Source organism: Mus pahari, chromosome 9, assembly GCF_900095145.1.
Source record: "Mus pahari chromosome 9, PAHARI_EIJ_v1.1, whole genome shotgun sequence".
Taxonomy (NCBI): Eukaryota; Metazoa; Chordata; class Mammalia; order Rodentia; family Muridae; genus Mus; species Mus pahari.
In genome coordinates, this window is record NC_034598.1 from 40100039 (window position 1) to 40127147 (window position 27109).

The 27109-nt window shown below is 45.4% G+C and overlaps 1 protein-coding gene across 1 annotated transcript in view; it reads left to right on the forward strand.

Moving 5' to 3' along the window:
- The first annotated feature begins 6680 nt into the window (after positions 1 to 6680).
- The window catches only part of Upb1 (beta-ureidopropionase 1), a 32286-nt gene continuing 11857 nt past the window's right edge, over positions 6681 to 27109 (forward strand). The window contains exons 1-4 of the mRNA XM_021205492.1: positions 6681 to 6923; positions 12332 to 12503; positions 14545 to 14632; positions 23749 to 23843. Coding sequence (XP_021061151.1) covers positions 6820 to 6923; positions 12332 to 12503; positions 14545 to 14632; positions 23749 to 23843 — 459 coding nt within the window. The 5' untranslated portion in view covers positions 6681 to 6819. The remainder of the gene's footprint in view (positions 6924 to 12331; positions 12504 to 14544; positions 14633 to 23748; positions 23844 to 27109) is intronic.

Consider the following 27109-nt stretch of genomic DNA (forward strand, 5'->3'; position numbering starts at 1 on the left):
AAGCTTACCTCTTAGGTTCTGTTAGACATCCTTCATTTTTCTTTGCCAGTTTTAGTTTAGGTCCCCCTGCCCTTGGTGATTCTACTTGTTAAATTCCACTTTCATGTTATGAATTACCTTCACTATTTCACTTGACTGTGTTTTCACAGACTTCATTAGAGGATCTATCTATTCCTCTCCTCCCTCAGGTCCTCAGACATATTCGTAATTGTTATTTTGAAGTCCCTGTCTTGTGCTTCAGCTACACTGCATTTCTTAGGGCCTTCTGCAATAGGCTTACCAACATCCGGTGGAGGTGTATATATTGACTTGGCTGGTCACATTCGTGGTTTTGCCTTGGAAATCTAGGCATCTGTAGTTTCAGTGGCTGAGAGATATTTCTTAGCATCACCGGGTCTCATCTTTGCTGGGTGACTCTTTGGTTGCTGTTGCTGTCTCTGGATCATAGGCAAGTGAAGTGGCTGTGGTGGCCCTGGTGGCGAGTGCTTCTGTGGGTAGGTGGGTGGCAGTAGAAATGGAGATAGTCGAGGAGTAATGCCTGAGACGGTCTGTGGGAAAGAGGTGGGGAGACCCCAGGAAGTGGAGGTGTGGTGGGAGGAGAGACTTCTGAAAGCAGTAGGAAAAAGAGTAAGTCTGAAGAGACAGGGATGCAAGGGCCAAGGGGACCCTGGGACACCCAGAGAGGTGGAGTCCCCAGGGAATGGGGTTAGAGTTGCTCCTACAAGCACGAACTTGTTTTATTTTTTGTTTCGTTTTGTTTTTTCAAGACAGGGTTTCTCTGTGTAGCCCTGGCTATCCTGGAACTCACTCTATAGACCAGGTTGGCCTCGAACTCAGAAATCTGCCTGCCTCCCAAGTGCTGGGATTAAAGGCATGTGCCACCACTGCCCGGCAAGAACTTGTTTTCTTGATGACGGTCATTCTGCCTGGAGTGAGATGAAAATCTCAAAGCAGTCTTAATTCCCATTTCCCTGATCACTGAGGAGTAGAACGCCTTTTCAATATTTATTGCCCATTTGTGTTCCTTATTTTGAAAACCGTCTGTTTGTTTTATTTGCCCATTTGTTGAACTGACGATTTTGTTTCGATGTTTAATCTGTGCATTTCGTATGTATGCTAGATAGCAGGTCTCTGTGTGATGTATAATAAGAATCTCCTTCTGGTCTGCAGGTTGTCTCCATCTTCCAATGGTCCTTTTTCTTTGCTCTGCAGAAGCTTTTCCGTTTCACCTGATTCCGCGTGTCAATTCTGGGGATTGCTTCCTGAAGCAATGGAGGATTTTTGTTTTTGTTTTTTTGTTTTGTTTTGTTTTTTGTTTTTTTTAGGTTTGTTTTGTTTTGTTTTGTTTTTCAGTAAGTTTTCGGTTATACTTGTATCTTGAAGGTTTTATGTGTGTTTTCTTCTAGAACTTTTAAGATTTAAGGCATTTCAATAAAGCTTGGTACTTTGGGAATTGATGTGTATGTAAGGTGAGAGGTAGACATTTTTTTTTCACTCCTGCACATATGGACACTCAGTTTTCCCAGCACTATTTGAAGAAGCTGTCTACCACCGATGTATATTTTTGACATCGTTGTAAAAACTTTAAATATCTACAGCTGTGTGGATTTCTTTCAGTCCCACTCAGTTTTTGGTCACTTGGGCTCTGTAGTCTAAGTTGAGGTCAGGTATTGATATCAGCAATGCTGCTTCTTCTTGGGATTGCTTTGTACTTTTACAGGACTTTTTCAACCGTTTTTTTCTAATTCTGGAATGTTTGTGCAACTATATAGTATATGTGTGCACGCATGTGACACCTATGAAAGTCCAGAGGCCAGAGAACAATGTCAGGTCTTCAACACTGTTGTTCTCCACCTGACCTCCACACATATGATATGGCATGCGTGTATGTACTCAAACATGCAAACACACACAAATAAATAAATAAGAACAAATAAAAAGCATATTAATAAGATAATTTGTGTAAGTTGGTTCTCACCTTCCACAGGATAGGTGCTGGAGACGGAACCCCCAGTTGTCAGTTGTGTTCTCAGGCTTGGTGGCAAATGCCCTTACCATGAAGCTATCCCACCAGCTCTGTCATGAGAATTTTGATAGAAATGGTGATGAATCTGTAAATTAGTTTCAGCGACATAGCCATCTCAAAATATTAATTCTGCTAGTCCATACACAAGGGATACTTTTCTGTCTGTTAGCACCTTCTCTAATTTTTTTTCTTCAGTGCTTTGAAGGTTTCAGTGAAGGAGTATTTCACCTTCTTGGTTAAGTTTATTTGTAGGTATTTTCTTGTTTATATTTGGGGGGATGGCTTTTTGGTTTTACTAGAATGTGAATGCTGAACAATGTTTAAGCAACAAGTATATAAAGGGCATGAGTATTTTGTCGACCAAGAAACACAGCTACTTTTTATGGCATGTATGTTTGACTGCCAGGACCCTCAGATTAAAAAAAAAAATCCATGTGAGTTAAGGCAGGTTCTATAGATTGAGTACATGTGACATCTTCCATAAAGAGGTTACAAGGCTGGACCACTGCTGCTCCATCCAGCTTTAATCTGTCTTCTAATCAGATGTAACCCTTCAACAAGTAGGGTCAAGAGTATTTTCCATGCCTATCCAACCAGGGAAAGCCTCCTTTGACCTTTCTAAAGTTTCCCTTCCATGTTTTAATTTTTCGGAGGTTTCATTCATTTTAGAGTGTGTGATGAAGCCTCTCCCAGTTAGCAGTCTGGCTCCCTATGGGTGAGTCCTGTGGTGTACTAGGAAGGCTCACATGCTGCTAGAGCAGCAGTTCTCGACCTATGAGTCCTGACCCCTTGTGGGGTTGAATGACCCTTTCACAGAGGTCACACCTCAGATATCCTGCCTATCAGATATTTACAGTGTGATTCCTAACAGTAGCAATCTTACAGTTATGTAGTAGCAACAGAAATAATCGAATGGTTGAGGATCACCACAACATAAGGAACTGTATTAAAGGGTTCAGAGGCATCAGGAAGGTTGTCATCCATGGGACTAGATAAAGTTTCTACACTCTCTGGAACACAGAGATTCACAAACCATTCACTAACAAAGTAACACTCTTGGGGTGAGTAGGGAAATGGCAGTCATCTCCAAAACTAAGTAAGATCAGATGGAGTCCCCGGGTGTCCAGTCATTGTCTGTCAGTGCTCCAGACAGGTGGGGGTTTTTTTGTTTTTGTTTTTGTTTTTGTTTTTGTTTTTGTTTTTGTTTTTAGCTTTGCAGGTGAACTTGGAAGAAACCTTCCACCCTTTTAAAATTTATTATTATTATTATTATTATTATTATTATTATTATTATTATTATATGGTTTTTCAAGACAGGGTTTCTCTGTGTAGCCCTGGCTGTACTGGAACTCACTATGTAGATCAGGCTGGCCTTGAACTCAGAAATCCACCTGCCTCTGCCTCCCAAGTGCTGGAATTAAAGGCATGTGCCACCACCACTGCCCAGTGAAAACCCATTTTTTAACAATCAGGAATATACAGAAAAACTGATGACATTGAGGGACACTGCGTCATCTTCTTTGATGAGAGCCACCTGTACTTTTGAGAGGGTTGTTTTTTTTTTTTTTTTCAGCCTTCTCTTCTCCAACTTCAAATTGTATTTTGATTTATTAAGTAGTTGTCAAGAACAGATATGTACATTTGTTTCTTTGTAAGAAGTCACAGTCGTCTGCAGGAAAGGAGGGCATTGGCTGTGACACACCATGGGGTCCTTACCAGAGACTGCTACTAAGATAAAGCAAGAATCTTGACTTCACTGCCGAATTTCCCAGTGAGGCAAGGTGGGAGTTTAAGACAAGGCTTTAACATTTGCTGCTCTTCCAGAGGACCAGAGTCTGGGTCCAGGTTCAATAGCTCGGAAAGGCCTGTGACTCTAGATCCATGGGTTCTGATACCCTTTTCTAGACTCTGAGGGTTCCTTCACACATGTGATATTCATGAACACATAAACACGCATACACCTACATTTTTTAAAATAAAAATGAATTTTCTTTTTTTTTTTTTAAAAAAAAAAAAGGTTTTACAGAAGAAAACCAAGAAAGATGACCATTGTGTGGATACTTCATTCCTCCTTAGAATAAGGAACAAAATACTCATGAAAGGATATAGGTACAGAGACAACATTTAGAGCTAAGATGAAAGGATGGACTATCCAGAGACTACCCCATTCGGGAATCCATCCCATCATCAGCCACCAAACCTAGATACTAATGCTCATGCCATCAAGATTCTGCTGAAGGGACCCTGATATTGCGGCCTCTTGTGAGGCTATGCCAGTGCCTGGCAAACACAGAAGTGGATGCTCACAGCCAGCTATTGGATGGAACACAGGGTCCCCAATGGAGGAGCTAGAGAAAGTACCCAAGGAGCTGAAGGGGGCTGCAACCCTGTAGGTGGAACAACAATATGAACTAACCAGTACCCCCTGAGCTTGTGTCTCTAGCTGCATATGTAGCAGAAGATGGCCTAATCGGCCATCACTGGGAATAGAGGCCCCTTGGTCTTGCAAACTTTATATGTCCCAGCACAAGGGAAGGCCTGGGCCAAGTAGTGGGAGTGGGTGGGTAGGGGAGCAGGGGTGGGGTGGGGTATAGGGAACTTTCGGGATAGCATTTGAAATGTAAATAAAGAAAATAAAAAAGAAAAAAAGAAAAAAAGAAAAAAATAAAAATAAAAAGGTTTTAGTACAGATTTTAAGCCCTATGGTGGGGCAGGCAGGCACTCACATGACATACGCGTGTACACACACACACACACACACACACACACACTGGCCCAGGATACCCAAAACACGGACGTTTTGTCTCAAGAAAGAGTGTGCCTTCTGAGTGTGGTCAGGAACAGCTTTGATCCCAACACATGGAGAGAAAAGCAGGTGGGTCTGAGTTTAGGGCCATCCTGTTCTACACGGGCTGTAGGCCAGTCGGAAATACATAGGGAGACCCAATTTTTAAAAAGGAAAGGAAAAGGAAGGAAGGATACAGTTAGGTGTCTTTACACTAGCCACATGTTCAATTGTAATGTCTTTTAAAGTTACATTGTTTAAAAGGTAGATATCCATGTAAGGTTGGTCCTAGGACCCCTAGCGATCCCAAATCCTGGAAGCAAAGTCCCTTCTTTAACATAGTGTGGTATTTGCAGATAAGCTATACCATCTACTTCAAACAAGTCTCTAGATTGTAATACCTAACTATGTCAAATGTGGCACAAGCTAAGGTCATCTGTGAGGAGGGACCCTCAATTAAGAAAATGCCTCCGTAAGAAGGGGCTATGGGGAAGTCTATAGGACATTTTCTTAATTAATGGTTGATGGGGGAGGGACAAGCCCACTGTGGGTGGGGCCACCCCAGGGCTGGTAGTCAAGGGTTCTGTAAGAAAGCAGACTGAGCAAGCCATGGGAGCAAGCCAGAAAGTAGCACTCCTCCATGGCCTCTGTGTCAGCTTCTGTCTGCAGGTTCCTGCCCTCATGGCTTTTGAAGAAGAACTGTTATATAGAATGGTTGCGGGGGGGGGGGTGAGGGGGAAGGTGGTGGTGGTGAAATAAACCCTTTCCTCTTCAGGTTGCTTTTGGTAATGGTGCTTCACCACAGCAATAGTTACCCTAACTAAAAGTAAGATTAATCAAGTGTAAGTGCTATATAAGCAACTGACACATTGTATTATTTAGGGAATAATGTGGGGAGGGGGGAAAGCTTTTCAAAATGGGCACAACTTGGAGGAAACTTTTTAATCAAGTTTGGTTGAATATGCAGCGGTGGGACCTACACACAGAGTGCCAACTGTCTCTATGTCTTTATCTCTACTGTCTTTTTGTTATGCTTTATGAAGTCTCCCACACAAATCTCTCAGCTTCTAGAAAAGGAAGACACTAGAAACTGTCAGAGAACATCAAAGTGGTGATATAAATATCTTCAGCCACACCTTCTAGCAAGGCAGTGCTGCTCTACCACTGAACTAAACTCGGGCAAGGATGCTAAGTGGTCACCACATTCCAATTCCACAGATAAAGCAGCAAATGACCCCGAGTAGCAGGATACCTCCCCCAGGTCACAGGAGTAAATAAGGGTCTGGGAGTGCTTCCCTGCCACCCCAGCTCCCAAGTATATGGCATCTGTGGGTTAGGATCTTTCTCCACTCTGCAGCTGGCAAAGTGTGCACGTGGTCATGCGTACCGCAAAAGGCAGAGATCCCGAAGCCGCATCAGAATACAGAGAGCACCCTGCTCGGGATCCCATATTCTGCAGTACTGATTCCAGGGAAACCAAACTTGCTTCGCCTGACTCATGTGATCTGTGGCTCAAAGGAAGCCGAAGGCCTAGTATTATCATAGTTTCAGGACTCTTGACTGGTCCCAGAAATACTCAGATGCCAAAGTATTGCTTCTTGTGCCCATCAGCAGCCCCGTGTAGTAGTGGGCTGTTGCGGCTGGCTGCCCTGTTCCGCTGACCAAACTCAAGGTTAAGTTACTTCAGCCCATCAAAGATCTAAGGAAGAAGGAGGAAGAAGGAGGCTCCTGGGCTAGGGAGAGCCTCCAGGGGCGACCAGCACTGATCCAGTCTGGTCACCAGATAGAGAGCCAATAGAAAAAGTCTTCCAGGAATGTCCTGAGCATGTATTGGCTGCCCCCGGGCAGAGGCGTGAAGAGGGTGTTGTCTGCATGTGAACCCTCCTCACAGAGCACCAAATCCCGTGCTTCTGGAGAACTGCCAGGCTGCTGCCTCCTCCTCCCCATACTCCGGGCAGAGGGCAGGCCATTCGCGTGGGACATCAGTCCCTGCAACCAGCCTCTGGCCATGGCGGGACCTGAGTGGCAGTCCCTGGAGCAATGCCTGGAAAAACATCTGCCGCCTGATGATTTGGGCCAGGTGAAGCGAATTCTCTACGGCAAGCAGACTAGGTCAGAAACCCAGATGCTGAGTTTGGGGCTTTTGGAGTCACCCATCTGTGGGCTGGAGGAGCAAGGGGAGGGTTTCTCAGATGCGACTGGCTCAGTGAAGGTAGTGATGAAGAACCTTGTAGTTCACTCGCAAAGGCCACATGTAGTGAGCGATGAGGATCTTTAGGGGGGTGACTCTTATAAACCGTACTTTCATCGCCCCCAGACTCCTCGCTTCCCCAGCCCCGCCCCCGCCATCGCCCACCTTGTGTGGAACAAAATAGGACCGAAAATGAATTTGTCTCTTAAAGCTATCTCCAGGGCCACTCCAACACTCCTCCCCTCCCTAAGCTACTAGCTTTGACTCAAATCCCAGCTTCCTCCCTGGGAGGTCTGTCCAATGCCTGCGGTGAGGGTCTTGTGAACCATCCTTCCTAGCAGCTTGGAGATTTGGAGGTAGAGGAATACTGGATCAAACTAATTAAGGAAGCTTCCAGACTTTCCAGACAAGAGAATTGGTAGCTCAAGTTTTCCCACTCTGGGCAAGCTCAACCAGATTTTTTATTCCTTTTTTTTTTTTAGAGTTGGACATCTGGTATAACAGGTATAACAGAGCTGGAGAAAAAAAATACCCCTCCCTCTTGGTCTTCAGTTTCCATCTATTTTTCTGGAGCAATCAGAAAGTTGTCTTTAAATGGACTGTTTCCTTGTCCTTTGAGCAAACCCTATAAGGGGTTTTCTAGGCTGTTAGAATGTGAACTCTGACCTTGCTAAACCTCTGTCCAACTCTTGCTTATATTGGCCTGCTCAGGCCTTATCCAATGTAGCTTGTTTGATCTCTGGACAGAATGCCGGTGACTCTGCGCTAGAACTTTTATCAGCCAAAGATAATCGATGAAATCACTGGTTCCTGGCAACCTTAGGGTTCCTGCAGGGAGGCCCAAACCACTAAATCTACCACAGCAAGTGGATGGTAGCAGAACTTCATTGGCATTTTGCCCCTCCCCTCACACAAACAAAACCGTCTCCATAATTGGTGAGGGGCTAGATGACCCTAAAATGCTCTCACATTCCACTGTACTTACAAGATCAGCCAACCATGCGGGTGAGGGATGTAGCTCAATGGCTGGGAGACCTGGGTTTCTACAACCTCATGCAAAACCCCCAAACAACAGCAACAATGCATTAGTTAGATGAGTAGTGTTAGAATCGAGGCTTCCAAAGAAGATTTAACACAAAAACAAAGCAAGGGGCATCTTAGCCCAAATTTTAGGAATGGTTAATTGTTCTGTTTTAAGGGTAAAGTGAGCATGTTATCCTGGAATAGAAAGATTTTGTTGGTGTCAGAGGGGTATTATGAAGAAAGAAACATTTCCCACAGAAATGACTGGTACACATTCAAGGTAGGACTGAGGCCAGGTCAGGGACTATGGAGTGAGAAGGTTCGTATCAACATTTGGAGAATCACAGAGCAGGGCAGAATTGTAACGGAGGGTACGATGCTAACTGGGGCTAACCTGTGCCAACCTGGGACTAACCTGTGCTAACCAGGGAGTGCCAGGTCCTAACCCTGGGCATTGGCTTCCAATACCTGAACAAGTTCCTTTGCCCATTTTCCATTTTTCTCTTAGGTTCTGTTCCCTGATGAACTTTTCACGTTTTATCTCTTAAGGTGTGAACCTTCATGCATACTTAGTTCTTACGACTGGGTGAGTTTTGGCTGTGAATAGAATTTCCACCTGAAGATAGGAAATTATTCTGTCTTTAAAATACTTAAAACCCCTCCCACTTGAACTCCTGTTCATTCTTCAGAGGCCAACTTGTACATGGCTGCTTCCCCAAATCATCCTAGCCCTGGATTTCTGGCTGTGCCCAATATACATTGACAACGTTTATTAAATATTTGCTAAGTGAGAAAGCTAGATGAATATACATTGCCTGACTACGCTGGACAGATGAGACCCCCAGAGAACAGAACCAAGAAGCATTCATTAAGTTCATTAACCCCTTAAACATTTGTTGCTCACTTTCTTGTTTTTGTTTTTGTTTTGTTTTGTTTTTGAGACAAGGTTTCTCTGTGCCCTAGCTATCCTGGAACTCATTCTGTAGACTAGGTTGGTCTCGAACTCATAAAGCTCACCTGCCTCTGCCTCCCGAGTGCTGGGATTAAAGGCTTGCATCACCCCCCCCTCACCCCCCCAACACACACACAAGCAGCCTGTTCACTTATTTTTGCCTAGGACATTACAGGGACTATTTGTAGCACATGATTCCTGCCCTTGTGTTTATCATCATCATCATCAGCAGCAGCAGCAGCAGCATGTTAGAAACAGTTATACAATGTATTGCAGTTATGTACCACAGTTACATATAATGTACTAGGCTGTCACGACAATCAGGATGTCACAAGGTGACAGGAACTTTTCAGGTCCACCATAGTCTTCGGGGACTGAAGTAACCTATGCAGCCCCTCACGTGCCTCTAGGTTGTGGAGTGAAACAGGCAGGATGAAGAGGAAAATCAGGAAGCAGTCATTACATTGGTAACTTTGTATCTCTTTGGAAGAATGCATAAACCATCAGACCCCCTTTGAGGTTTGGAGCTAGAGTTTAAAGACTTGCTCTTCATTTTCTTCTCCCCTGTGCTGTGATTTCTCACCGCACAAACCTGTTTCCTTTGTAACAGTGTTTCAGTTTAATCATTTAAAGTACTCTCTGGCAAATAGACAGCAGAGGAAGAGAGATGAAGAGAGATGAAGTTTCCAGCCCTAGGGGTAGCTGAGGAAGCAGAAGCCTAGAGCCCTCCATGCTATAAGGAGGGGGACCCAGGACTGTGTGATGGAGCCAGGATGAGAAACAACAAGCCTTCCTCCTGGAAGCTGGGCCTTAGGAAGAGGAGACTCTTCACAGCAAGAGGGAGAGGCAGAGGAGCTGAAATCAAGAAAGGCAGTGGCTCTCAGTCTGTGGATCTTGGTTCCTACATCAGGTCTCCTGCAGATCAGCTACTTACATCACGATGCATAACAGTAGCATAAAGAACAGTTATGCAATCGCAATGGCATAATTTTTCGGTTGGGGGTCAGGACTACATGAGGAACTGTATGGAAAGGTGGCCGTGTTAGGAAGGTTGAGAGCCACTGAACTAGAGGGACAGATAGCTGAATGCATCATGAGACACCTGAGTAAATTTGAGGCTCATTTTCTCGGTTCTATTCCTTCCTGGGGTATTATTCCATGAAGTGCCTATCATTTTCTTTTTCTTGTTTTTATATTCGTTTTGTTCTGTTTCTGTTTTGTTTGCTTTGCTTTGCTTTAGCTTTGATATCAGCAAGTGGGTTGCTCTTCAGGAAAATGTATTTTCTTATGGCTCTGAGGATTCAGGGACATTGCTAGATTTAGAGTCTGGTGAGGTCCCCTTTCTGGACTTATAAATAGTGACTTCTTGTGGATGTGCAGTCAAGGGGCAAACCACATTATCTGGGATTTTAATAGGAGTGCTAATGCCATTTGTAGGGGAGTCCGTACTCACAGTTAGTCACACTCTAGGCCCTCTGAGAGGTTAGGATTTCAGTCTTTCAAACGATGTTGGGGAGTTGGGGGGTTGGGGGTTAGGGGTGGGGAAGCACATATTCATCTGCAGTATCCCAGACTCCTCTAAACCAAAGCCTTGCCTGGAGGGAGTGTAGAGTTGGAACTCTTGAATTCAGATGGCATTGGGAATGAGGATTTACAACATGGAATAACAGGATGGCAGAGAGATCTTAACGGGTGGTAACCATAAAAAGAGATGCAGGAAAATAGATCCGGAAGATGCAAAACCGTGAAGCCAAAAGTCCTGGAGGATGGAGCAGCCTGATTCACTCCCCTCAGGCCCAAGGGAATGAGTGCAGAGAGCTGGGAATTCTCAAGTGCACAGTCTCATGGCAGGCCGAGGTGAGGGCAGCCCTGGACTCAGAATTCAGGAAGGAAGGGGAGATTAGAACAATGGGTGGTCCTGACTGACAGCAGACAGCTATGGGGTGTGATAGAGATGCCCACCAACCAGCCAGGCTTACTGCACCTGCCACCTCCCTGGACTGAGCCCACAGGGTGCTCAAGGTGCCTGGCTCCCGAGCCCATAGCTTTTTAGGAAATGGACACATAAAGCCTGTCTCGTTTTTTCCTCCCTGTGTCTCGGTCCAGAGTTCCTAAGTATGTAGCTCCCGGGAAGATGTGGGACTGTTGTCACCAAGAAAGATTTCCTAGGAACTAGACCCGCAAGAACCTAACCCCCCACGGTGGGAGGACTCTGTGGCATCACCGTGAGGGGAGGCCAGGTGTGGGCACTGCAGCTATTTCTAATCCACCAGAGGAAAGGGAGCTTTGACTGCTTGAAAAGCAGGCTGATTGTCAGGGGCGGAACCCAGCTCCGAGCTGTCAGGGAAGCTCCTGGCAGGGGGTGGAGACAGGGGGCTTGGACTGACAGGCCTGTGATTTTGAAAGAAATGTCTTTAAGAGAGTGACTTAAAGTAGGAGAGAAATATTATTATTAGGTAATGCCTGTCAGGTTATATTTTTTTGATGTGTTCTTGGTATTTCATAATCGTTTTGCCTTTAGATGGTAAGCCCTTCCTGGGCCTGGGCCATGAACTATGCCCCTCGCGTCTCACCCCAGCCTTGGGCATCAGGAGGTATTTGCAATCTGACCCTTGGTCTCTGTAGTAGAAAGTAAATAATCCTCTAGCAGTTAGTGATGAACCACAAATATGGGCAAACATTTACACTTGCACCCTTTCAAACCTCATACAACACCCAGCACCCACCCAGCACCGGGCATGAAACTATACGAGAACAAAGCTCTGGGCAGACTACCTGAAACTCTGCTTTCTGAGGGGCGAATGCATACAGAGCCTCACTTTTTCTAGCAGTTCCTGGGCTCCATCCAGCCTGTCTCCTGAGCACCACCTAGCCCTTCTCTGGTAGTACAGCTGGCCCAAACCTAGGATCCACACAGCCCTCTAATCCTGGTTCAAAAACACTTTTAGAGCCAATTCCCTCCTGCCTGTGCTGGCCATTGGAACTTCAGTCTTTGCCCTGATCCTCTGTAACTCCAAGCCCCAGCCTGTTGATCTGGAATACTGCCTCCCTCTGCCAGGCTCAGACCTCCTCCACGTGAGAGTCTCCCCGTTTACTCTCAGTGAAATGTCTGTTCACGTGCCAGCCTTAGGGCTCCGCGGGTCTCTGAGCCCTGTCCTGGAAGCTTTCCGAACAAGACACCCTACAACTCTTTTTAATCTGATAAACAACTACAGAGAAGTAGGGGGAATTTTTTTTTTTCCGTATAGGGTCTGACCCAGGGCTCCACACATGGTCTGATCCCCTAGTGGCGGGGGATTCGGTATAATCGGACTCTTTGAAATGTCTTTCTCTTCTCCGTTGTTGCCTTTTCAGGAATCTCGATCTGCCCAGAGAAGCTTTAAAAGCTGCCTCAGAGAGGAACTTTGAACTGAAGGGATACGCCTTCGGGGCAGCCAAGGAGCAGCAGAGATGCCCCCAGATCGTGCGCGTGGGGCTTGTTCAGAACAGAATCCCGCTCCCCACTTCTGCCCCCGTGGCGGAACAGGTACTGTCTTTGATAAGCAATACACGCATAACTAGGGCTCTGGCTTGTCCCATTGTGCAGTCACTGTTGGCTGAACTGAGGGTCTATAGCCCAGGTACCCGAAGGGCATCTGGTTCATGCATCTCTGCCCTTTCTTCTTCCTTCCGATCTTGTCCCTAAATCTTCTCTTTATTTTCAGTCCTTGTTCATCCTCCTACCTCCTTCAGTTTCTTCTGCTACTCCTGATCTGAAATGTCATTTACCAGCTGAGAAAGTGCCCCTTGGATAGCTAAAGCTCTCTCCACAGGAGTCTTCCTGGCAAAGGTCACCACCTGCCAGCATGCACTGACCTTGTATCACACCTGTGTTTTCATGCTTATCATAAAGCCAGGGGCTCACTGTGCCCTCGAGTGTTTACCAATGTGCGAGTCTGTGTTTGCTAAGAGTTACACGGGCTATGAGAATAAGGTTAGACATCCCTTTATCGTATAGTTAATCAATGTGGTCACTTTTTACAGTTCTCTAAAAGATCATGCTCACAGATTCCAGTGGTTTTATTTATACAGCTTTTTACAGCTGTATTTAAGAGAAAAAAAAAAAGTTATCCTGGAACTGATAGCATTGTCTATAGAGGTAACCTTAACACACTTGATAATTCTTAAGCATTTTGCAGAAACCTCAAGTCACTTGGGTTTCAGGCCAGACTGGTCCTATGCTTCCATATACATGAAAGAAGAGTAAAAGAACACACACACACACACACACACACACACACACAAACAAACACAAACACAAACACGGAGTCATGTGTGTGCTGGTAGTTACTGGAAAAAGAGCCCAGAGATTCAGCCTGCTAAGCAAGCACCATTGTGCTGAGTCATATCCCCAGTTCTATTAAAAGATGGCAGGGACAAGGGGCATGAGTCAGTGATGGAGCATTGACGTGGTATACATGAATCTATGGGTTTGATCCCAATGCAGGCACATATACTACACACAAACACACAGAGAGACACACATTCACAGTGTGATTCTCAACTCACTTTTCTCCCAGGATTCGTTGTTCGGGAAGAAATCTGTCATCTACATTGTCAGGCTACAAGGCCGGGGACAGTCTCACCCCGCACTGTACCTAGAAGTTTATTCTGCGTGTTGATGGTGCTGAGCAAATCTAGGTCCATAGGCCTGACTGGAGCTCACAGCCACTTGGAAAGAGACAGTGGACCTAAGAACAAGCAAACGTGTTCTTTACTGTTTCTGCCTGGCTCCCCCAGCTTTTATCTTGTTTTATATTTTATTTTATTCTATTTATTTAGATCAAACAGGTCTGATTGTCCCCTGGGAGCCTGTCCCTATGATGAGCACACAAATGACAAGGAACCTGCAGGGTCCTCTGAGTGACAGACAACATGACCACCATAGTCCCACATTCGGGACAGTACAGCCATAGGGGCATCCATCCACAGCTGAGAGCATTTCTACAGGGGTGAGGTGGGATGGGGCGACACCTTCTAGAAGATTAGAGAGCAGAAGACGACACCCTCCTAGACCAGAACACATTTAAACCAGCCAGAAAGCCAGATCTTACAGGACAGTGGAAGTGGTCAAGGAAGACCACTAAAACCCTGAATGCAGGGTGGCCTATGGTGTGCAATGGCTGGGGGGGGGGGAGAGAAGGGAGAGTACCTGTACATGGACACACTCCTGCCCTGCGTACTGGAAATACAGCCATACTCATTCACATGTTTCAGCAACACCATGAGAAAGGTGTTCATCCCAGGGTGGGGTAGGAGATAGTGAAGGATAAAGAGTGGGGAGGGGCTCCAGTCCATATCTGTGGGAGCCCAGAGCTGCTTTTCTTCCATCTGTCTTCAGATTTTAGTCTGAGGACTACAACAAATGCTAAGCCTTCCCCCTCTTTTTTTTTTTTTTTTTTTTTTTTTTTTTTTTTTTTTTTTACAAGTGATCAGGTGGGAGTTTCTTCTGCGCCTGGGTGAATTCTTTTAGGTCATCTCAACGGTAGTCACAAGTATATTCTAATGCTTGCTTTTTAAATTGCCAGGTTTCTGCACTCCACAAGCGCATAGAGGAGATTGCTGAGGTGGCCGCAATGTGTGGAGTCAATATCATCTGTTTCCAGGAAGCATGGAGTGAGTCTCTGTCATGATTCTTTCTCATTTAAGTCTGATGTGTATTCTCTCGCCAGAGTATCTGCTGCCTGGGGTTTTGTTTTTAGTTTCGTTTTAATCTTTCTTCTATCATTTTTTTTTTCCGAGACAAGGTTTCTCTATGTAGCCCTGGCTGTCCTGGAACTCCCTCTGTAGACAAAACTGGCTCCAATTCACAGAGATCTTCCTGCCTCTACCTCCCAAGTGCTGGGATTAAAAGGCATGTGCCGCCACACTGCCACCACTAGGCATCAAAATGTTTTAGAACAGGCTAGCCAAAGGCACTTGCAACAATCCCCCTGCCTCTGTTTCTCAAATACTGAGATTTCAAGCCCCTGCCAGGATGGCTAGCTTAGACGCTGTACCTGACAACACCAGAAACCACGCAGCCTGTGTCTCCCGTTCACCCCTCCCAGTCTCTACCACTGTGGACCCAGGTGAGGTCAGCAGTCACCAGGATTGAGCCTTGTCTCCTTTAGCACTGAAGAGTCAAACCCTGGGCCTTGCATGAGTTGAATATGCTCTTCCCCACTGATCCTCCCCCACCCCCTTCTCTGGCTGCCCTCCTTGGAGAAAACTGCATGTTCTGTTGTATTCACTGTTGGTACCATGGGCTTTTTTTGTTTTATTATGTTATGTTTTCTATTGTATATACATTGTTATGTTTTCTGTTGTATACATTTTTGGTACCATGGACCTTTCAGTCATATTATTTGTTAAGTTTTAACTGTCAGGGAGATAAAATGAGTCCCTGGTCTGTTACCAAAAATAAAAATAAAAGCAAGTGTTCTCTGCCTGGTGGTGGTGAGGCATTGGCTTTTAATCCCAGCACTCAGGAGACAGAGGCAGGCGGATCTCTGTGAGCTGGAGGCCAGCCTGGTCTACAGAGCGAGTTGCAGCATAGCCACAGAGAAACCCTGTTTCACACAAAAACAAACAAACAAACAAAAAACCAAAGTAAGTGTTCTCCAAGGGGCAGTGCTGAATACTCAGTTGGTTCTTTCAGAATTTCCTTTTTTTTTTTTCCTTTCCTTTCTGTAGCTGCTTCTTAATCCTCAGTTTTTCAGACATTTATTTGTGATGTCTATGTAGATGCACATACATCCCATGGAGGTCAGAGGACAGTCTGTAGGAATCTGCTCTGTCCCTTCAGCATGTGGGACCTGCAGGTTGAACTTGGGCTGCCGGGCAAACTCCTTTGTCCACTGAGTCATCTCGCCAGCCCCTTGCTTTTTCAGTTTTCCATCCTCCGTGCATCCTCATCACAACAAACATAACTGTCCACCTCACAGGCACGGCTGCCCCGCCTTAGCTGAGTTCAGCCTCTGCCAAGGCATTTGCTCCTGAGTCCCTGTTTTCCCTACAATTTGCTTTGTGTTCTAATACAAGCTCTGTCCTACACTTTCAATCAGTTTCTTTTTATTTTATTGGATATTTTCTTTATTTACATTTCAAATGTTATCTCCTTTCTCTGTTTCCCCTTTGGGAACCCCCTACCCTACCTCCCCTCCCCCTGCTTCTATGAAGGTGTTCCCCACCCTTCTACCCACTCCCACCTCCCTGCCCTGGCATTCCCCTACACTGGAGCATCGAGCCTTCACAGGACCAAGGGCCTCTCCTCCCATTGATGCCCGACAAGGCCATCCTCTGCTTCATATGTGGCTGGAGTCATGGGTCCCTCCATGTACACTGGTTGGTTGGTGGTTTAGTCCCTGTGAGCTGTTAGGGGGTCTGGTTGGCTGATATTGTTGTTCCTCCTATGGGGCTGCAAGCTCCTTCAGTCCTTTCTCTAACTCCTCCACTAGGGACCCCATGCTCGTCCAGTGGTTGGCTGTGAGCATCTGCCTCTGTATTTGTCAGGCTCTGGCGGAGCCTTCCAGGAGACAGCTCTATCAGGCTCCTGTCAGCAAGCACTTCTTGACATCCACAATAGTGTTTGGGTTTGGTGACTGTATATGGGATGGGTCCCCAGGTGGGGCAGTCTCTGGATGGCCTTTCCTTCAGTCTCTGCTCCACACTTTGTCTCTGTATTTCCTCCCATGAGTGTTTTATTCCCCCTTCTAAAAAGGACTGAAGCATCCACAGTTTGGTCTTCCTTATTCTTGAGCTTCATGTGGTCTGTGAATTGTATCTTGGGTATTCCGAGCTTTGGGGCTAATATCCACCCACTATCAGTGAGTGCATACCATGTGTGTTCTTTTGTAACTGAGTCACCTCACTCAGGATGATATTTTCTAGTTCCATCCATTTGCCTAAAAATTTCATGAAGTCATTGTTTTTCATAGCTGAGTAGAACTCCATTGTATAAATGTACCACATTTTCTGTAGTCAGAAGCTGGAAAGAACCCAGATGTCCTTCAACAGAGGAATCCATCAGTTCCTTAATCCTCTTAACCTGCGTAGACACATTAAGCAGTATTGAGTCCATCTCAGAAAGAATCCACCAGGCTTCCGATTGCTTTGGTCTGACTTAGTTGCTCCCTCTGCTGGCCACTCAGAGATAGTGGAGGAGGCTCCATCTCAGAAAGATCCACCGGGCTTTTGATTGCTTTGGTCTGACTTAGTCACCCCCCTCTGCTGGCTACTTAGAGATACCCCGGGGAATCTTCATTATGAAGGAGCATCCCTTTCTCTTCTCTTTCAGTCAGCTGGTAGAACAGTCCCCCGAGATGGAGTGCGTTTGAGGTTAGCCTCTCCATACCGGTGTGTATGAAAATTTGCATCTCTACAACTTGCCTGGTAGTTTGAACATCAAAGTCTAGGTTAGAATTTGTTTTTCTTCACAAGTTTGAGCTGTTCCTTCTGCCTCTAGTGTTGAGCGCTTTTTGAAGACCCACGTCTTTGATGTGTTTGCTCTTACTCCGGAAGGCTGTAGGCCTTTAGGTTTTGCTAATGTCGCTACGTTTTTTGTGAGGTTGATCCTCTGTGTGTGCCTGACTCTCGAGGCTTACAGGAGTCTTTCTTTATTCTTTATTTCTTTATTCTTTGCCAAAAATCAAATTTGGAGTCTTAAAGGATTTTGTTTGGTTTGTTGAAACAGGCTCCCTCTTTGTAGCCCTAGATGTCCTGAAACTTTGTAGACCAGGCTGGTCCTCAAACTCAAGAGGTCCACTCGCCTCTGCCTCCCCAGTGCTGGAATTAAAGGCATGCACCACCACGCCAGCCAGAGTTTTAAATGAACTTTATTCAAGAATTAGGCTATGCCTCTTCCCATAAAAGCGTTGAGATGAGGAGAGCAGGTTCGGTTTTGTGGACAGGTCTATCTGTATAAAGCGGAAACAAAGACGGAAGGGCAGAACAGCCATTTCACAGAGGCAGAACAGTCGCTGAATGAATAGTACCGGGATCCTTCTGCAAGCTTCCTTTTTTGGAGAGGCTAGAAACAGAGGGAATGATACTGAACCTGGTCTTGTGGGGAAATTGGCTACCATCTCTTTCCAAAATACCGAGCTAAGCAACAAAGTTGCTACATGGTATCATACCTTCATATGAGTGATGCCATTTTGAGGGTTAGCCTGATCTGTTGGGCCTAGACCAAAACGATGCCGCCGTCTTACAATCTTTATTTAACATTTCTCTTCCCCATCCATATCCTTACTTCCTGATACACCATTAGGGTCTGTCTCTAGCCTAGTTCCGGAATTTTCTCTTTTCCTTCTCCTTTTCCTCTTCACACTGTACACCTTATACTTCTTCTTGCCCCACTTTCTCTTCCTTAATGTAGACCTGCATTCGAGTGCTTACCAAGAACCACGGGAGGAGAGTCAGTATTATGCTGTCTTGAAGTCTCCTCCGCCAAAGAAAAGAGTCCTAAATTTAGCCTCAGGCAAGTTCACAGAAGGCCAGCAAACAGCCACATTCTTTGCTACAATACCCCAGGTTCACCAGTGTTGGTATTGTTCTCCCCCAAAACCTCTTGAGCTGAGCCTAAGTCCATGCTCCTGCTGGCATAGCTCTTAAGCTCTGCTTTTTTTTTTTTTTTTTTTTTTTTAGTCCAAAGATCCAAATCCTTCCACATTCCTTAAAAGGGGGGGGGGGAGCATCTGTGGGTAATTCCTCTAGGCTCAGGCTCCGCCCAACAGCTACCTAGCAACAACTTGCTTAGCCACCTGCCAGGTGTGAGCCAACCTGGCAGAATAAGGACTTCTTCGTCTCCCTCTCCCTCTCCCTCTCCCTCTCCCTCTCCCTCTCCCTCTCCCTCTCCCTCTCCCTCTCCCTCCCCCCTCTCTCCTCACTCTCCCTCCCCCCTCTCTCCTCACTCTCTCCCCTCCCCCACATGTTCTCTTTCTGTTCTTCTCTGCCCCCTTTCCTTCTCTGCCTCTACCCTTTCCCAGGTCCCTGCTCCACTCCCTGGCTCCCTTCCCCTGGTAACCTTCCTTTTGTAGTAGTCGGGTCAGCTGCCCCTTGGTGGTGATTCCTCAGGGGAACTCCTTGGCCCTCCTGTTGAGGTGCCCCCTCTCCACCTGCTGCATCATACCACAGCAGCCCACTCCTAGTACCAACTGCTAGCTTCATTTTTTTCCATCACTATAATAAGCACCATGACCAAAAACAACTATGGAAAGAAAGAATTTACTACATCTTATAAGTTAGAGTCTATCCTGGAGGAATATCCTGCCAGGGCAGGAACCTGGAGACAGGAACTGAAGCAGAGACCATGAGGGAATCCTTACTGTCTTGTTCTCCATGGCTTGCTTGGCCTTTCTCATACAATTCATAACCACCTGCCCAGGGCTTGTATATGCTCCTGTGAGCTGGGTCCTCCCATATCAATCATTAGTCAAGATGATGCCTTCACAGACTTGCCTATGGCAATCTGATGGAGGCATTTTCTCAGTTAAGGTTCCCCTTGCCAGATAACTCTAGCTTGTGTCAACTGACAAAGGTCCAACAAAGGCAATAACTGAGCCTGAAGTTCAAGTTTGCTAGATTTTTCTGGCCAATAAGCTTCAGGAATCTGCTTGTCTCCATCCCTACCTCTCCAACACACCCAGTTTTTTATGTGGGTCCTAGGAATCCAAACTCAGGTTCTCATGCTTGCCTGGCATGCACTTTGCCCATGTGCCACCACTTTACCCATGAGCCACCACTTTACCCAAAAGCCATCACTTTACCCACAAGCCATCTCCCCAGCCCTCATTCTTTCTTTTCTGTTTTAATATTCTGATTTATGGGAGTTCTTTTACTCTGGAAGCCCTTGCTCCATCATACCTTGGTCTTGCCTTGTCTTTGCACTCTCTTCTCTCACCTCCAAGGATGCTAACATTAACAGTTTGTCCCGTTGCATGCTCCTTACTTACTCTAAGCCACCCTCTCTTTCATACCTCAGCCTATGTTTTAAAGATTGAGGCTTAAAGAACTGATACTCAGCCATGAGTGTCTTGAAAAGGCTTCTCCTCAGAGTGTTGTTTAGGATGCTCTGGCATAGGTAATTCCAGTTTTCCTAATCTCCCGATTATTTCTGTCAGACTGGTCAGGTTCTCTAGAAAAAGAGAAAGAGCTCAAAGGTCATGGTGACCAGTATGGTATTTCCCCTATTCTTGCTACATTTATGTTTCCCTCTTCTTTGGCTCTTGTCTGCAGCTTTCAGTTAGACTACAAGCTCCATGAGGCCATCACTTACACTCATTGGTTTTTGGGACCCCCTGCTTCTCTTATCTGTAATGGCTTCAATAAATGATATACAGAAAGCACTAAGACCTCTGGGAGGTGATTTAACCAACTCTTTGCTTTGTTCCTGGAACTCCTGCTCAGCCATCAGTGCCTAGCACAAATGTTCTCTCCTTTGTGAGACCCTGAAGACCCCACTCCCACCCAGGGCAGTTTTGGCACGCTGTCTTGCTGGATAGTATGGCCATCTGTGGTGATTTGAAGGAGAAATGGCCCCCATAAGGTCAAATATTTGAGCACTTGGCCCCCAGTTGTTGGTGCTGATTGGGGAGGCAAGGGAACAACCTTAGAATAGCAATGAGAAGATACAACCTTAATGGAGAAAGTAGGTCACTGGGAGACAGCTTTTAGCTATTACAGCGTTGCCCCACTTCCTCTCCTCATCCTCGTCCTCGTCCTCCTTCCTCTCCCTCTCCCTCTCCCTCCCTCCTTCCCTCCCCCCTCCTTCCCTCCATCCCTCCCTCCTTCCCTCCCTCCCTCCTTCCCTCTGCTTTCTATGTGTGGTTGAGATCAGAGATGTGATCTCCAAGCTTCCTGCTCTCCCTACCTGCTGCCATGCCTCCCCCACCCTTATAGACCCTCCCTCTGGAACTGTAAGCCAAGATAAACTCCCCTGTAAGTTGCTTTCAGTTATGATATTTTTGTCCCAGCAACTAGTACACAGTTTGAGATCGTAAGCTATCTCTTTCCCTTTGTGTTTTTGACACAGAGTTTCTCTGTGTAACCCAGGCTGGCCTCAAATTCAGCATGATCCCACCTTAACCTCTGAGTCCTGGGATTCCAAGTGCATAGCACTCTGTGAGGTATGATCAATGTTTGGGTTTTTTTGTTTTGTTTTGTTTTTGTTTTTGTTTTGTTTTGTTTTTTCTCTAGGCCAGCAGAGTAATGTCTTCAACATGAGGCTGGCTCAATGTTAGGTCTGAGAATGTGGGATCCCTTTCCCCTTCCATTTGAAAAAAGTTACTAGAGATTTTGCAGTCCCTGGGTCCCTCTGTTCTCCATACTGTATCTTCTTTTGGCAAATTTATTTGTGTTGGGATATTTATGTACACAGGAAAAGAAGCCTTTCAAAGGGAAACAGAAATTTGGAACCCTTAACAACTTGAAATGAACTCAGCATGGGAAATGTTGTTCTCTGGGGACCCTTAAGTCACTTCTTAGATTCTGGAAGCTGAGAATTGATGGTCATTAGGGATTCTTTTGTTATCAGCAGCTCTTCTTGCTGGGTTCCTTAAAATAGTTTTCTTGTCTGGACCAAAAGGACTTTAGGGAACCTTGAGCCTGGAACCAAGACTTCCTGGACTTCATTGGGGACATCTGCCAATGGATCAGAGTGGATGACAGTGCCTTTGATATCATGCTAACCCTTAGGACCAGGCATACTGAGACCAGGACAAATTTAAACTTGTGTCTTGTCTTTCTTTGATGAGCAGGGAGGGGGATCCCAATGGCTTTGCAAGGTGTGAGAGTTGAGCTACCCATTCTCACATTGGCTGTTGCCATGATTCCTAAATAGGCCTCAAACTCCATGCTGATTCTAGGTAGATACAACCAGATCACGTCATGAGGTGATGTGTTTCTTGAAAATAGATCAGTTTGGAACCAGACGAGCACTAGCAAAAAGCATCTAAAAACATTCGTTCAGCTAGTCAGTTCAAAACAAAAAGAGGTAGGTTGATATAAGACAGGGAGCTAAAGACTGCTGAATGGGTCAGTTAACATATGCATACCTCAAAATCCAAACAAAGAACAGCAACAATAAACCAGTGAACCCAGGAGAAAACAACCGGGGTGATGCGCAGGGAGTATGAGCAGTGAAGAGAGGACAAATCCAGGATTCCCAGGAAATATGCAGCCGGCTACTCAGTATGACTAGTAATGAAGAACAGTTTTATCTCTGCAGTACTGAGATGGGATCTAGCTAAGCCCTTGAGTATTCTAGAGAGGTGCCCTATCAGTGAGCTGCTTCCAGGACAAGGAAGACATGCAGACATGCTCAATCATGATGAGGTATCCATTTGCTTAACACAGTGGTAGTTATAAAGATAACTGCTTTACTACAGTAAATCACATTTGTCTAGTGTGATGGTTTATATATATGCTTGGTCCAGGGAGTGGCACAGTTAGGAGGTGTGACCTTGTTGGAGTGGGTGTGTCACTATGGGTGTGGGCTTTAAGACCCTTATCCTAACTGTCTGGAAGCCAGTATTCTGCTAACAGCCTTCAGATGAAGACGTAGAACTCTCAGCTCTTCCTGCGCCATCCCTGCCTGGATGCCACCATGTTCCTACCTAGATGATAATGGACTGAACCTCAGAATCTGTAAGTCAGCTCCACTGGCTTATGTTGCCCTTACAAGAGTTGTCTTGGTCATGGTGTCTGTTCACAGCAGCAAAACCCTAACTAAGACACCCAGCGTAGTATAACAACATCATACAGAGCTGAGAGTCCCAGGGTCCACTCCTAGTTCAATCCTTCTGACCCATTGTCTTCATTAGGATTCCTATTGCCATGAAGAGACACCATGACTGCAGCAACTCCAAAGGAAACCATTTCATTGGGGCTCGCTTACAGTTCAGAGGATCAGTCCATTACCATCATAGCAGGAAGCACTGCGGCACAGAAGCAGACATGGTGCTGGAGAGGTAGCTGAGAGTTCTACATCTTGATCCTCAGGTAGCAGAAGTGAACTGTGAACCTGGGCTTAAGCCTCGGAGACCTCAAAGCCTGCTCCTTCAGTGACAGTCTTCCTCCAACAAGGCCATACTTATTCCGAAAGGACCATACTTTCTATTGGTGCCACTTGCCGTGGGCCAAGCATTCAAACACAGTCTGTGGGGCCATTCCTATTCAAACCACCACGCCCATGTACAGAAAAGTGCTGCTGTGAGCACCGTATATATGGAGATGACACACATTCTTTACTGTTCCTGTATATGTATCCAGTGTTGGGAAGAAAGCAAATACAAACAGGTGACTTTAGGTTTAGGGACATGACTCAATGGTGGAGCACGTGTCTAACACGCTAAGACTCTGGGTTTAACCCTTAGCACTGAAAACATAGAACTCTGCTGGTATAGACAGTGCTAGAATGGTATAGACAGTGCTAGAATTGTTAGTTTGCCCAAAGACCTAAGTTTGAATTCAGTACCACATCCATGCACACATGTTCATTAACTTAATTAATTTCTACTGAACTAAGTCCCTGGCAAGGTCTAGCTAGAGATCCCGAAAATGGTGCCTTTGTCTTTGGACATGCCCCTCCTGTCCAGTAATTTCCAAACGTTTATAGGATTATTTCTGAAAAAGCCTTCCTGTCCCCAGAGAAAAAAAAAGATCCCAATGGTGACTTGCTCTGGGCTATGGGTACCATCTAGGGGTCACCTGATTCGTTCCTAACCACCCCCCTCCCCGCTCTCTCTCCACAGATATGCCCTTTGCTTTTTGTACTCGAGAGAAACTTCCTTGGACAGAATTTGCTGAGTCGGCAGAGGATGGGCTCACCACCAGGTTCTGTCAGAAGGTGACCTTAACTGTGCTCCAGTAGTGGTGGCTGGCAAACCCACGCAGGCTGCAGAGCACAGCCACAGCTGTCTGATGTGCCTCTTCAGTGTGGAAAATATTTACCAGATAAGATTAGATAGTGCTTGGACGCTTTCATTATTGTCAGGTTTACTCTCATTTAAGTTTGTAGTTTCAGAACTACAAGGGCCCCTTCCTGGCTTTACTAGTGACCAACTGCAGCTGGGGAGGGCTGGTTTGGAGTGACTTCATGGAAAATCTGGCAAATGACAGAGTTACCACTCCGGGATGAGAGTCGTTTATCTTCTCTAGACCTTTGCCCTTCCCACTTGCTATAATTCAGTGAAAGTTTCAATACACAGTCTGTCTCATAGTGTAGAGAATGGTTTTTACTTTTCCTAAGTAAAACCTCCTTATATATGAGATCTGATCCTAATTATATAAACTGTCCAGAACGCTCAAATCTCTGGAGACAGGAGAAAAGAAAAGTCAGGTGAAGAGGGTTAGGAAAGAAGAGGTTTGCTAATGGGTGCAAGGAGTCCTTTGCGGGTGGTAAGAATGTATCAAAATTAGCTCATTGTAACTATTGCACAACTCTGGAATATACTGAACACCAGCAGCATATACATCACCTTAAAGGGACGATTCTGGGTGGGCAGTGGTGGCGCATGCCTTTTATCCCATCACTCAGGAGGCAGAGGCAGGCCGCAGCCTGATCTACAAAGTTCCAGGACAGCCAGGGCTACACAGAGAAACCCTGTCTTGAAAAAGCAAAAACAAAAGAAACAAACAGAAAAGTAAACAAAAAAAGAATGGTTTTATTCCTTGTGAACTATATTTTAGTAAAGCTGTTATGAGAAAAACCCATACTGATTAAGAAGTTATAAATGGTAATGTGTTTTTATTCTCAGCTCCAATGGTTTTCTGTTCTTGTTCAGACTTTGTTTCATGCTTAAGGGGGTCTGGGACAGAGTCACAATTGTAGTGATTTTTTTTTTTAAAAAAAAAAAGATTGATCTATTTTATATATGTGAGTACACTGTCGCTATCTTCAGACACACAGGAGAGGGCATCAGATTCCATTTCAGATGGTTGTGAGCCTCCATGTGGTTGCTGGGAATTGAATTTGGGACCTCTAGAAGAGCAGCCAGCTCTTTTAACTGCTGAGCCATCTCTCCAGCCGTGTGACTTTTATCAGTACAAAACTGTGACTCGAAAGATCTGTTCTGTCAAGCTATGGGGTTGAAAAATCGCCTCGAGTTATTGATTCATTGCTGTAGTGAAAGGAAGGAACTGGGTGAAGACTGTTTCCCTTGGTAAGCCTAGGTTAGGGCTAGAGGGAGAGTGTAATTAGAGCTGGTGCCAGAGAACACTTGTCAACATCAAGAGGGACCAGGGTCCCTTAATAAGGTCACAGGTAATGATGGCTTTGGTAGTAGTGAGGACATGTGACCATCTGAAGTTACACACTCCATCAACAGGTTCTGGTGTTCATATTGGAGACAGAAAGAATTTAGCACCTGCTATGGCTTCATTATGTTCTCCAAGTCTTGGCTAGAAAGTTAATTTGCTATATGTGTATTGGGAGGAGAGGTATATTATAAAAGTGGGCAGGTCATGGAGATTTAACTCTTGTGCATGGATTTGCATCCGTATCTCCAGAGTGGTTTTTTCCCCCTTTTAATAAAAGCAAGTGCAGTCTCTTCTTCTTTCTCTCGCCCTCCAGTTCAGCACAGTGGCCCAGGAGTTGCTGGCTGCTGCATGTTTGACCTTGGACCTGGACCTCCAAGGAAATAAATCTCTGTTCTCTATGAGCTACCCGATCTCTCATTCTGTTGTAATAACACAAAACAGACTACAAACAGAGTACAATTCATTTTTTTTTCATCCTATGAAGAATATCACACTTGTCATCTGCCATGCTTTTGCCTGTACAGTCCAACTCTATGAAATGTGTCCTCACTGCTGTGCCACAGGCTGTCAAAACCTTGCACTGGAGAAATCTAAAACACTGTAGCCATTGGAGATTCTCCTAGTATCTCTCCCTTCCCCTCCCTGAGAAGCAAATTCTCCTTTCTATGTCCGTGAATTTCATCACTCAAGGATTCCTTTATAGGAGAAAACCATATATTGTATTTTAATGAGATGATATCATTAGCACAGTGCCCTCAGGGTTCGTCAGTCTTGTAGCGTGTGATAGGAATTCCTGGCATGACGTGGGTGGATAATACCTCGTTGTCTTCATCCACCACATTTTGTTCAGCCCTTCATCTGCTGTTGGACAGAGGAAGTTGCTTCTACTTCTTGGCTCTAAATGATAAGAAATAGTGTGTCTCCGAATATGGCTTCCTCATTGCATAGACCTGTGTCACTGAGTGCCTGCTGCCTTAGTTAGGGTCTTACTGCTGTGAACAGACACCATGACCAAGGCAAGTTTTATAAAGGACAATATTTAATTGGGGCTGGCTTACAAGTTCAGAGGTTCAGCTCATTATCATCAGGGTGAGAGCATGGCAGCATCCAAGCAGGCATGGTGCAGGAGGGGCTGAGAGTTCTATGACTTCATCTGAAGGCTGCTAGCAGAATACTGGCTTCCATGCAGCTAGGATGAGGGTCTTAAAGCTCACACCCACAGTAACACACTTCCTCCAACAAGGCCACACTTTCTAATAGTGCCACTCCCTGGGCTGAGCATATACAAACCATCACAGCCTACTTTTTCGTTCTTTGAGGTGTGTATGTACAAGTGGTATTGTGTCATAGTTCTCTCTTTAATATTAAGGAACATCCATATAACTTCCTAGAGTGCCCGTGTCACTTTATATTCTCATCCCACCATTGAACAGGAATGATTATTCATATTCATACATTTCATATTCTCTCTCTCTGTCTCTGTCGTCTCCGCCCCTCTCTCCATGGTCTCACTATATAGTCCTGGCTGGCCTAGAACTCACTGTGTAGATCAGTCTGGCCTCAAGAATGCTAGAATTAAAGATGTATGCCATCATATCTGGCTATTGATTATTCTTATGTAAACAGCTGTGGGAATCAAGACAACATTAGCATTTAGTACTTTTGAAATAAATAATTGTTTGGGGCTAGAAATATGGCTCAGTGGTTAAGAGCACCAACTGCTCTTCCAGAGGTCCTGAGTTCAATTCCCAGCAACCACATGGTGGCTCACGACCATTTGTAATGGGATTCGATGCCCTCTTCTGGTGTGTCTGAAGACAACTACAGTGTACTCATATAAATAAAATAACTAAG